General features: G+C 41.7%; 1 protein-coding gene across 7 annotated transcripts in view; it reads right to left on the bottom strand.

Annotated features, from left to right (window-relative positions):
* LOC100746284 (irregular chiasm C-roughest protein-like) overlaps positions 1–12,170 on the bottom strand; it is a 162,587-nt gene that overhangs the window by 19,161 nt on the left and 131,256 nt on the right. For all 7 annotated transcript variants that reach the window (XM_033324507.1, XM_024372150.2, XM_024372152.2 and 4 more), the window contains exon 4: positions 652–852. In XM_033324507.1, coding sequence (XP_033180398.1) covers positions 652–852 — 201 coding nt within the window. The remainder of the gene's footprint in view (positions 1–651; positions 853–12,170) is intronic.

Raw genomic sequence — 12,170 nt, forward strand, 5'->3', positions numbered from 1 at the left:
CGGCTCGCGTGACACTCTCGAATACCACAAGCCGCTGTTGCACTTTATTTTCTGTCGTCGGACGTAATTTCTCGGCAATTAATATCGCGCGTTGACAAGTCGGTAAGTAAATGATGTAGCTGGCAACCTGCAACCACGCAACGTATCATCGTTTGGTAGCCCGTATACCAGTCATGTCCGAAGCTGTACAGCTCGCGCGACACACAGGGAGAGTTACGACCTCGTCATCGTGAATCATTAACATCGTCGCGAAAAGTAGCGAAACGATCTTCTCTTTGTCGGCGTCTCTTGATTCTCTTTCCCTTCTGGTAGGTAGCCTGGCGAAACGAAAACCGCAGAGCTTCCATTGTTCGGAGGAAGAAAGCAGAAACCCGGGCCAGCAGGGGGCCAGAGCTTATCCTCTCTGTGTCGGATAGCGATTACGCCACAGACCAGTTTTCGGGACGCGACATTAATTATTCTTTAGCTCGTTACCGCGTTTCTGGCCGGGTTCACGCGCTGCTGCTATGTTAACCTGGTTTCTCTTTTTTAAAAATGGATTGTCAGAAAAAAGTGCGCGTAAACTAGCCGCCCCAAAACTATCAAAGCCGACGTTTCAATGGTGTTTGATGGCCCAATTTTCCGCAGTCCCTTTCTCTCGTTTTCACTTACCTCGACGCGCAGTTTCGCATTCTGCGGCGTGCGGTCGGCCGCGTTCTGACTTTGGCACGTGAACGTCGTGTTGTCGTGGTCCTTTCGCGGCATTACCCTCAGGATGGATTTCACCGTGTACAAAGGGCCGTCGTCGAATAATTCTTTCGTCGTTTTGATGCCTCTGTGCAGCACGTTCCCCAGCCCGTCGATCCATGTGATCTGTAATTAAACGGCGATTAATTGGATCGGGGATGAAATTTCGATGTGGGCGATCAGTGTTTTAGTGTTTCGCCAATTCTACTCGAATGGTGGGCGGCAGATGCAACAGCGAATGAATAATAGGAAACCTATTAATCTGATATCGAGGTTGGTTATCTAATCCGATTAACGAGCTAAGAAGGCAGCTGCGCGGAACAGGAAGCTGAAAAGTTCGAGTTGCCAGATTGTTTATTTTTCGAGAATTCGTTCTTCCGAAGTGTGTTTTCCAGACAATGTGACGTCACGGAACTTGAACTTAGAAATGCATGAGAGATTTTGCAAATTTCACTCGTACCTAAAGCGGTACGCAATTATTCACACGTTAATACGTTTTACAGTTTTACCGTGATTATCTCGTGTGTATATCTCTGCTTAAATTCAACTTAATCGAAAGTCGAAGAACTTTATCAACGATATACAAGGTATTTTTCAATTGGGAGTGGAACCGGGAAGAGGGTAATTTTAAATGAAAAAGTAAGTTGCAAGTATAGCGTATTCGCGTATGATTAATTTCATTGCTTTGTAACGAAGGAAATTTAATTTCACAAATATTTCAAGGGAATTGTACGTTCAGCCGAATGGAAATAGTTTCAACAGTCTGTAAAGTAATAAAATTTATTTTTTAATCTCCTGCATCATCGCCTGCTCTTTGATATCAAAACGTACAATGAGATATATTATCACTGTTATCAAACGAATATTCCGAATCAATTGCTTACCACGAAAACAAAGACTCGGATATACGAAAAATATTTTATTTCGCGTTTTCGACTTGTCTTTGCCTGCAAAATCACCCTGCATAATATTCAGCCAGTTTAAAGCGTGCCCTATATCAATCGCAACAGTGCTCTCCCGAAAAATGATAGTTCGTTGTTTTAAACTGCCACAAACTGCCAACTCATTCGTCTTCCCTAACGAATACCAGTTACCACCTACTTTGCCGCGCTCTCGATCATTAATTTAAAAGCAGTTGGCTCGTTTCAGCAAGAGATCCGTCGGATTTTCCGAGTGCAGCTTATCGACCGAACAGAGGAAGAATGCGTCAGAAGTCGAGGTTGAACACAGTCAAGGGGGATGAGAGAGAACCGGGATGGACCGAGCATATCGGAAGTTATTTCATTATAACGGATTCCGTCATATATTTTATTCAATAATTCGGCTACGATCGATCCTCTTGATCGGGTTTCTAACGGGCCAGCAAGTAGTTCGGATCCCTCGGCTTGCACGTAGCTTCCGGCAACCGCGAGCTTCATCTGCGGCTCTCGCTTTCCAAACTTTCGAATTTTCTTCGGAATTAATTCAGCCTGCAGCCGACTTGATTGAAAATCCCTTCTCGTCCCGAGCCGATCCACCAGATGTATATATATATATGCATAGCACCGTGACACTTCTCTTTTGTTTCTTTCCTTCATCCTTAGTCGACTGGTTTTCCTGAAAACACGCGCGAATCTCGTTGTTGGAACGATTCCGCGAAACGACGATGATATCGTTTCTCCGATATCACGCCCGGAATGCCTAAGTTCGTAGCGGCGATTCCAGCGAGCGGAGATCGATCTAATCGGTTCTAATTAGAAATCTCGTGCCGCTGGGGCAACCTGGCTCGACACCGATACCGATATTTCCGATCAGAAACGTTACTCCGCAGTTTCGTGTAATCGACGCTAATCTGGGATTTCGTGGCTGGATTTCTATCTTCTAGTTAGTATTCTTGGTGTTACGCTATGTACGCTATGTATAGGAGGTTATATGTAGATAATAATGTTATACTACTTCTTATGGTACAGACGAACGACAAAATTTCTTTTGCATTTTTTAATGGAAGATTAATATCCTATCAAGAGCGTAGTTATTAGTAGACTGCAAATATCATTAAATTCTGATGGATATAAGTAAAGAAGTTAGATAGAGATTTACGTTACTTGCTACGAGTATTTTGAATATTTTATATATTTTTGCATATTATGCGCAACCTGTGCGTTTTTGCACCTTTAATATTTCTATGAATACTCGGGAAATAAACTCTCGCAGTTTGGTTATTAGCAACGTTAAGAAGCGCCGCTGGATTATTGTTACCAGAAGCCGTTTATTTTTGTTAAAAAGTTATGAATATCCCGATAAAAAGAAAAAAAAATGAACTGATGCCTCTAGGAAAAATAGAGTGGAAACAGATAGCTTTTCCCTGTATATAAGAAATATAAATTATTCCTTCTTTAAAAGCCTTGAAGTATTCTCCATATTGGAAGGGTTAAGTTGCCATAATCTGTATTGCATTTCAGTGTTTAATAATTTGCACGTAGTAAAAAGTATGGTCTACTTTCCTAATTTGTCCAAAGTGTAATATACTTGACAGCAGATAAAATTTAAATATAGCGGTAATATCAACGATGCTGGTGTGATGTTATTTCCACCAGATCGTAGATAAAGAAGCGAATATAATACGATTACGCGACCCATTTGCACGAAACTGAAACTGTTGCACGAATTCTTCGTAGGTAAACTTTCATCATCACCGCCAGCGAGTAATTTGTAATTAACTAGGGGCGCGATTAAAACGGTACGAAATCGGGAAGAAAATCGGCCGACGCGTCGGCTCCAGCCGATTTCAAACGAAACCGCGGAAACAACGAGCTGCATGCAATCTAGCACGAAACTTCTACGATCGAGCCACTGTTCGACTAGCCAGATAATGAAAGTGTATTCGTCAGAGTACGAATCGCCGAAAAAAAATCTCACTAGTGCCTTTTTGACGAACATCGATGCACACTTTCCCTACGGCTCTTCTATTATTCCTCTAGGCAATACGATGATATACGGCTAACCGCGTCTATGTATCGATGCGTGTTAGCGTATGCACCTCTACGTACGGGAAGCAAGCACTGCTCTGCCGTAGCTGCACCGACGCGAATCGATCGTATCGTCTATAATTAGGCATGCTGCATCAGTGCTCCTGTACTCTCATATCACTTGGAGTTACGATTCGCTTTGCTCGAATATTATTTACGATACCTGGCGCGATAGCGCGGAACCAGCCGCGTTGTTACAGCGCGTTATAATTTTAATAAACGTGGCGCAATTACGACGGAAGGGTCGCGGACAGGGAGAAAGAATGAGGAAAGAACCGAGCTATGGAAGAAAACGAGAGGAAAAAGAAATAATGATGCAAGATCTTCAGCACTGGATGGACGGTCTTTGAAATTTCTTTCGTCGCTCGATGAATATTCGATGAGCAGGTTCCACCTCTTGGCAACGAACTTTTCTTGCATCTTCACCTCGGAAAATATACGTTCTTCTCTTCGCGCCCTTACGTACGACTTCTTTGAGAACGGTCGCCGACTTAATTCCAGCTGCGTCGGCGATTGTGGCACTGGCCATCCCATCCGATGAATCTTCCTTCTCGAGCGAACAATAACAGTAGAAAATGTCGCGGGGAAAAAATTAAAGGATACTTCTTATTCCTATTTTGTGACGTAAATTGTTAAAGAAAGCGCGCAATCAAGATGATTTCTCCGGTGATTTCTTAATATTTCCGCCGAGACTCGTTTAACGCTACTTTTCTCGACGACTGCGACGAAAATGACGATTACGAGTTCGCGGATAAATTCATTTGGTTCGTTTTAATTAGAAAATTTTCAGAATCCACGAATCCAGATTTCTGTGGTACACCGCCGTTTCTCATCAATGCGTTTCGAATTGCCGCGCGTATTTCATTTACGGATGCAGTGGACGAAAGATGATCGACATTCGCGGGTACGTTGGTATTATGATTATAAGCGTTAATGGATCAGTCACACCCTAAATAAATGCTCCGTGAACCAGCCGCGTTCCGTTCACCTATTCTTCCGTTCAGCGATTTTTTACGACCTAAATAACGATGTGAACGCGACAGCCTGAACGCGATCTTCCCTTTTTGTAAAACCGTGCCTCCGTAACCTTGGCTCCGCTCGTTTATTTCCAGACTAGCCTCCCCTAACGCCCTTATATTTTTATAAATCCACGTAAGCGGTTAATTCCGTCTAATGTTTCCGCGCAGGTTCGTTAAAGGATACTTCATACGCTTTTATAGAAATACTTAAGAACCAGAAAAGAGAACGCGGAGGATGGTTCCGCGGAGAGTTGAGTTGCTTTTACTTTCGAATATTTGTACAGTACTTGCCATTTAAAAATAGTTTCAGAGGTTGAAAGAGAGGAATTTGTATCACGAAATTGCGCTTATTAAAAAATTTTAATCAAATACATAAGTTTAAGGGTAGTTAGTTTCTAGATGAATATCGACGATAGAATTTAGAAAAGCAATTTCTTGTCTAACTTTTGACAAAAAGGGTGACAAGATTTATGAGATAATTTGACGAGAAAGAGGTGAACTCGCTAGATCGTTGTTATAAATATAACAGTTTCTTTTAGAAAATCCTTCAAACAATTAATTCTAGACATCTAATTCTGGTCAAAATGTTACTAAATATATACATAAAAGAATTTAGAAGCTATAAGGAGAACAAAAGTTAAAACCGTAAGTGAATTATTTCAAATGCTGAATAATGGAGCGACGGACTGTATAAAATAGGTTTATCGAAACATTATTTGGCAAGAAAGTTTTATAATATCGACTATTCTGAATAAATCGATATCCTTTTAACAAATTACCGATAACATTTTCAGCTCAAACTCTATTCCAGAACTAGCGATAGATTTAAAATATCAGCATGTATCTTTATACTTATTATTATTATTATTCATAGAGGATAATCGAAAACGTTTGCACTATACCGTATATCCGAGATTGTAAAAGAAATGGACACATGTGACTTCGGTTACAATTAGAGCGGCTTTGTGTAATTTATATCTGGAAATTCGTGTGAATTAATCTACAAACTTTACGAAACACTGTCTCTCATTCGGACAATTTGTCACAAAAGCTAAAAGCTCGCAATGAACGATATCATATTCATTAGTCGCTAACCTCGCCTCCGTGAGAGTCATCGAAATAGCAACGTCACGTGTATCCCTGCGGAGCCAAGTCGTTCGTCTTTATCACGACGCCTTTATCGATGTTAATTGGGAAACCAAAGCGAGAGATAGCGCGATCCCGTCATCAATTCAACGTCTCCTAGAAGAACTCTTTTTTGTTCGGCGACCTTTTATTCGAACGAACCTTCTCTGGCATTCAACGTGGACGGTAATTAAATAGAGCCGACAGAGAAAAGCAACGGTTGACAAGGAAAAACAACGCTCGATCTCGACCCGTTCAACGTGGCTTCTAGTTAGTTCATGACGTTGTTTATTCGCAAATACCCACGGGAAATTATTAGCTAGCCGTTCGACAGTCGAACGAAAATGACCCTAGTTTCTGTACAAGTCGCGACGATGTACACTGACGTTGATGAATAATTCGAAAGTTGTTTCTATTGATAAATAGAACCGACAAGATCCGTTGGAAAGCTGGAAATATCCGTTCAAATTACGAGAGACGAAATCGAATCGGACGGATAGCTGGAAACATCAACGACGATCCTCTTCATCCTCTGTCCCCACCAGCCTCAGACGGCTTTGCGTTTAATTGCACCCCGCCGAGTAATTTGATCGAATAAATTGGCTTCGCGTCTCTTCCTAACGAGCAGCTTTCTACTTCAACAGTTGGCGAATTAGAACTTTCGGCTAGCGTGCTTGTTTTTGGGCACCCGACAGATCGACCCAGCTGTCGGAACGTCACGTCGCGAGTTTTATGGAAATGCGTGTGCTCTCGCGGCTTGTCGCTAGAATTTTCCTGTTCTCTACACTCCCCCTCTAATGACACACCTACATCTACATAGTTGTGTGTAGACTTCGAAACTAATCGTCAACATTTTCTCCCTCCTATAATAGAAACTTTGCGCGATTGTTCATTGTCCGTGACTCGGCTTCAAGTGTTAGAAGCGCGAGCTTGAAATTAGAATGTGAAAGAAAAGTTTATGAACACGTATACGATGCGAACAACGAAGATTATACAATAGAGAAAGAAAGAATGGATGAATATTAGAATATACAACGGTACATGAAAGTATTTGTACATTCGTTCAAACTTTGCAACAGATATCCTTAATTTTATGTACATTTTATATCATAATCATGATAGTCATGCCTCATTATGGTTCGTGAAACTTAAAAAAGTTTCGCACAACATACATAATACACTCATAAAAATTTCCCACGTTAAGTGTTCGAAGAGTTTCGCAAGCCACTGTATAGTATAGAAGATATTAGGTTGTCCGAAAAGTGTTTTTCTTTTACAGACACATCTTTTAAAACGATGCATCTTTATACAAACATGAAACTTAATACGTCGAACGTTGTAATCTTTATCCTGATAGAACAATTTTGATCATACGTAATTCGATAAAATAATATAAAACGGACAAATGTTGTGCATCCATTATTTCCTTATAAAACGAAAGAAACTTTTCGGACGACCTAACGTTTATCTGAGTTATTTTTTCTTCCATGTATGTCGCATCGTATCGTTCGAGCTGGCTGTATTTTTACTCTAAAGTTAAAACCCTACTAAAAATACGACAAGAAAAAATTCCAAAGCTGTATAGTCGAGCCTCATTAAGCAGACGTAGACTGGTCGAAAAAGGTATTCGTAGTAACGAACGAACAAAATTCATCGGGTTTCATTAGATACGAATCGAGTCGCGCGCGACAAACCCGTAAAGCAGCCAGCTGGCCAGCAAAAACGACTGTTTGCCCTCCTAATGAAATTAATTATCTAGCCTGGCGTCATCGAGCGACATACGCGTGTTACACCGTTATAATTGCCGGTGCTCGTCTCGACGGGTCTCGTGTAACTGTTTTCAGCCGTGAAAGGAAAGCAAGCGTGTGGGTGTGCGCTTGACATTAGCAGACGGCGAATGGAAACGGTTTCTCCCATAAATTCAGAGAGTCTTCCTTCGTGGTAAAAGCCGTAGCAAGAACTTCTTTCCCAACACGGTACACGAATTGTCCGTATAGTCAACGAGCCTCGGCTTCGCGTTGGAACGTGTCGCGCAACGAGTACACGTTGAACTTACGCGACAGTTTGCCGAACGTCAGCCGATATTCCAGGCACTACGTTTCTCCGGATATTTCAAGTTTATTATAAAAATGCATTACGCTTTACGGAGGATAAGTCAGAGAAAAAAATTCACTCGCTTTCCTATCAACGTGCGAGTGTCAGTCTGTTATCTGTAATCTCTTCCCTTCCTTTCTTCTTTTTATATTTTATTATAATCTGGTGGTTGCTCTTTATTAAATGGAATGACGTTTATCGTCGATTATGGATGTGTGCAAGTAAGAAGCTTTCTCTTAACGTTGATACGTATTACTGGCCAAGAATATAGCATCGCTTGATCAATTGCATCTGTCGCTACTTTTGTTATTAATTTCGTCTTTTTATTCGATTTCTGACTTCGATTTTTGACAAGAACGTCCTCTATGATACTAAGACACTAGGCGAATTTCTTTTTAATTTTTGGATCACGTAGTCATTTGAAATCAGTTAATAGCGTATTTCGTATTCAAAGTACGTTTCGTTCATTCGTCAACAATATATCTCAGAGAGGAGGCACGAGTTACTTCTCTTACAGGTGCTACAGCCGTTCGTAAAAGCAGTAAGTCACTTTAAATATTCTATGATATTCCAACCACGATTGTTAGCTGCTACGAAACTCACTAAATATCCCAAGCACCTAACGTAGCCCGACATTTCCATCGTGGCGTTACGCATAAAACGCTCGTAGTAATAGCGGCGAACAAATATCGCGTTCATTTCATTGGGTGCAATTGGCTCGTATCCAGAGGTCGAACGAATCGTGCTCGTCCAACTCCAACAAGGGTGGCTAATTTTTATCGGGCCTTTCGTTCTCGAGACTGGGATTCTTTCTAATGAAACCTCCGCCTTTGGTCCCTTATGAATGTATGCAGGAGCTACCGGGATGTTTTTCTTTCCTTAAATTCGTCCTATTTGCATAGGTTGGGAATAAGAAGAGGCGAAAGGTCGGCGGAAAACGTTTTCCTTTGATCTTGTACCCCATCCCGCTGGCCATAATAGAATTAAGAACGCGACAGCGATATTAAAATTTTGTTTCGAGAGAAACTTGGCGATGCTTCTCGCGGCAAGTTTCCGCAACAATATGAAAGAAATTCACGGAACTGAGAGAAGTTACGAGGAAATGAAAGAGAAGAGGCGGCTGCCTTTCGCGAGAGGGTGGAACGAAGAGAAAGATCGGGGTTGGTCGGCCGTGTTCGAGAGCGCCAACGGCGTCGATGGAAAAATCACGGAAGTCTCGCGATAATTGAAACTGCACCGGAATCACGGCGAGTCGATGCAACGGCTAAAATACGAGAGAGCAGCTGCTTAATATTAACTTTTGAATTACACGACAAAGACGAGCGGCAATCCTGTGCTCTCGAGGGTCAGAGGGTCCGGCTGATTTATTCACCCACTGAAAATTCATGAATTCATACAACGACCAAATAGGGACGCGTTCTAATCCTATATTTCGCTCTAACGGCTAATTAACGGGCGCGCGATGCTTAACTTCAAGAACGATCGCAGCAAATCACAGTTCATCGACTAGTTTTTTGTCTTCTTTGGTAATACAGAAATTGAAAAAGAAAAGAAGAAATTCATGGAAATCGGGTCGGTGAAATTCGTGGGACTTTTACATTTAACATCGAAACCGTAACATCCGCCCCTCTAAAATTCTTTAACATAATGAAACGTTTATCGAAAAATCTGCATCCGGTTTGAAAAAATACACGAGTGCCGGTGTTTCGTTGAAAGGTAAATCACGAGCGGGTTTTCCGTTAAATCAGTTACTCGATCCGGAAGATCCGGTATTGCAGAGAGGAAACTCAAAAATCTTCGTATTGGAATCGAAACTTTTTATTATGAATGTTTAAGTTCAAAGACTATTCGACATGTGGCATTTATTCGCGTACACAACCTGCGGTTATAATTGCTGCGATTCATTTTACGAAGATTACATTTTATTACGACTAGCCAGATACAATGAATTTGTATCGTTTGTAGAATATGAGATTATATCGTATTTACACACGATATGGTTATACCAAGCCGATGATTTTGCAAGGCACCTACAAAATTATATCTTTCTAGATATCCGTAAAACGACTGCTCCGACTAAATAACTCGAGTCGTTTCAGACTCGTTAGAAACCGGTTATTTTTAATTACCTCCATGATTTTGATAAATCAGCCTCCTGTCGTATTTCTTTCCTCCTTTGTTTTGCTTTTTCGCGAATATCTTTGCCGTAACGAGACGTTACAACGTGGTCAAGTAAAAATAATTCACGAGACCGTTCGAGCGATAGCAGGCAAATCATTGGAGGATATCGGCGATATCTCTGGCTCGCTGGTAATCGATACAGACGCTGTTAGTCGTAACAAACGTTATTTGTAATCGCGATTGTTCAACCACGGCAGAATAAATGCCACTTTTCGTTTCTCTCGTTCTCCTTCGCAATAGCTTTTCCCGCAATTTTTGATTATACGCGTAATTCATCGGATATACGCCGTTCTAACGGTAACCGCGACAATTGTAGTCCTCGTTTCACCAAGTTCCGGCGCCATCGACTAGCAGACGGCTATGATGGCGTCGCAGTTCCGACGCGTTTCTCCACGCTACTTTAACAGAGAGGAAAATTTGAGATAATTTGTCCCGATGCACAACGAAAAGTATTTTATGCTTTTTTTTTTTTAAGGAAAAGAAAAATGAGCACGAGCAGACTGCATCAACGAGTCGGATTATCTTAGGGATCAATCCACCTGCGTTTGTGTACCACCGCGAAGCTTTCAGCGGTCGAACAATAGCCGGAATTTTTGCAGAGATTTTTCACGATTATTTTCTACGCTGCGCCGCGCCGTACCGCCGAGGACCGCGCGTCATTGATGAATTACAATGGATCGGAATGCATCACTCTGTCGTCGATTAAATTCCCTCGCTTTGCCTTTTATCCTTCCATCGTGATTTTTTCTGCTTTACTTTTCGCTTGTTGTTATCGGAGAAAGAGAATGGAATCGAGAGTTCGGATATGTAGAGGCTATTCCTTTTTTTTTTTTTTTTTGTATAACGCAAACCAGAGAATAACTATCTTTCCACGTGTGTTACCGTATGTTGGGCAATGATATTTTTTTCACCTCGCGGCGTGAAGCCGATTTTGAAGAGGGGACGGTGAATAAAATCACTGTTTCCGGATCGACTGCAATGGATCATTCGCTGTACGATCCATCCTCCATGTTGCAACATGTTTTCCTTGTTTTTTCGACTAAACTAAATAACGTTCAATCGCGTGACACGCTACTATAAAAGAACAGAACCGTCTGTATGAAAATTAATCACTGAATAATCTGTGATTTAAACTAGGTAAGGTATCTATTAGGAAATCCGTGCGCAATAACTCTTTCTTATTGAAACGAATGAAAACAAGAAAATTATCTTTCCAGCTAACATTTCACTATTGGAAACGGTACTACTACCATACGCGAACAACACCTACTATATACATAGCCGTGTAACAGATCCACGAACCGCAAGTTCAATCGCTTTCTCAATTTACATGTTACCGGTATAATGATGTAACCGATCGCTATACCATGAGTTTCCGCCTTTTAGTTTAGAAATTTCGGTATAACCTTTCGTTTGCAACGAGTTAATTTCGAAGGTATGGAATAACACGACTCGCCGGACGAGGGTCGCGCGTCGATAATATTTACGAAATCGGCGAAGCGCCAGGCTTCGAATGACCAGGCAAACGATTATAACACACAGCGGTCGGTGATAATTGAATCTCGTTCACGGGTCGATTCGCAACGAGGCACTCGCGTATCGCGTTCGCACTTTGGGTACTTCGATCCGAAAGAAATTTTCCGAAATCGGATAAATCGGTGGATTTTCAGATTCGGCGATGTTCCGGGCAAGGGGAGGGGTAGGGGCAATGTTTGCCAGCACGTTTTGAGTATCGTTCGCATCACCAATCCCCATGTAACGACATTAATCAAGGGATTCGCGTAATTTTAATTAAAAACCGCGCCAGACCTGCGAACGACCATGAAACAAATTTAATTAATTTTTCACCGGTTGGCGCCGCGGCTCGATTCCCCGCGTCGACGACAATCCCGGCAACTCGTTATTTATCTAGGCCGAAAGGAACAGCGGCTTGAACGGTTCGACCGCCATCGAAAGCGGATTTCTGTATTAAAGTGACTACAATCGCGACCGAACGAACGGTGAATTAGCGGCGAGG

This window comes from Bombus impatiens, unplaced genomic scaffold (assembly GCF_000188095.3).
Source record: "Bombus impatiens unplaced genomic scaffold, BIMP_2.2 scf_3474, whole genome shotgun sequence".
In the NCBI taxonomy this organism is placed as follows: Eukaryota; Metazoa; Arthropoda; class Insecta; order Hymenoptera; family Apidae; genus Bombus; species Bombus impatiens.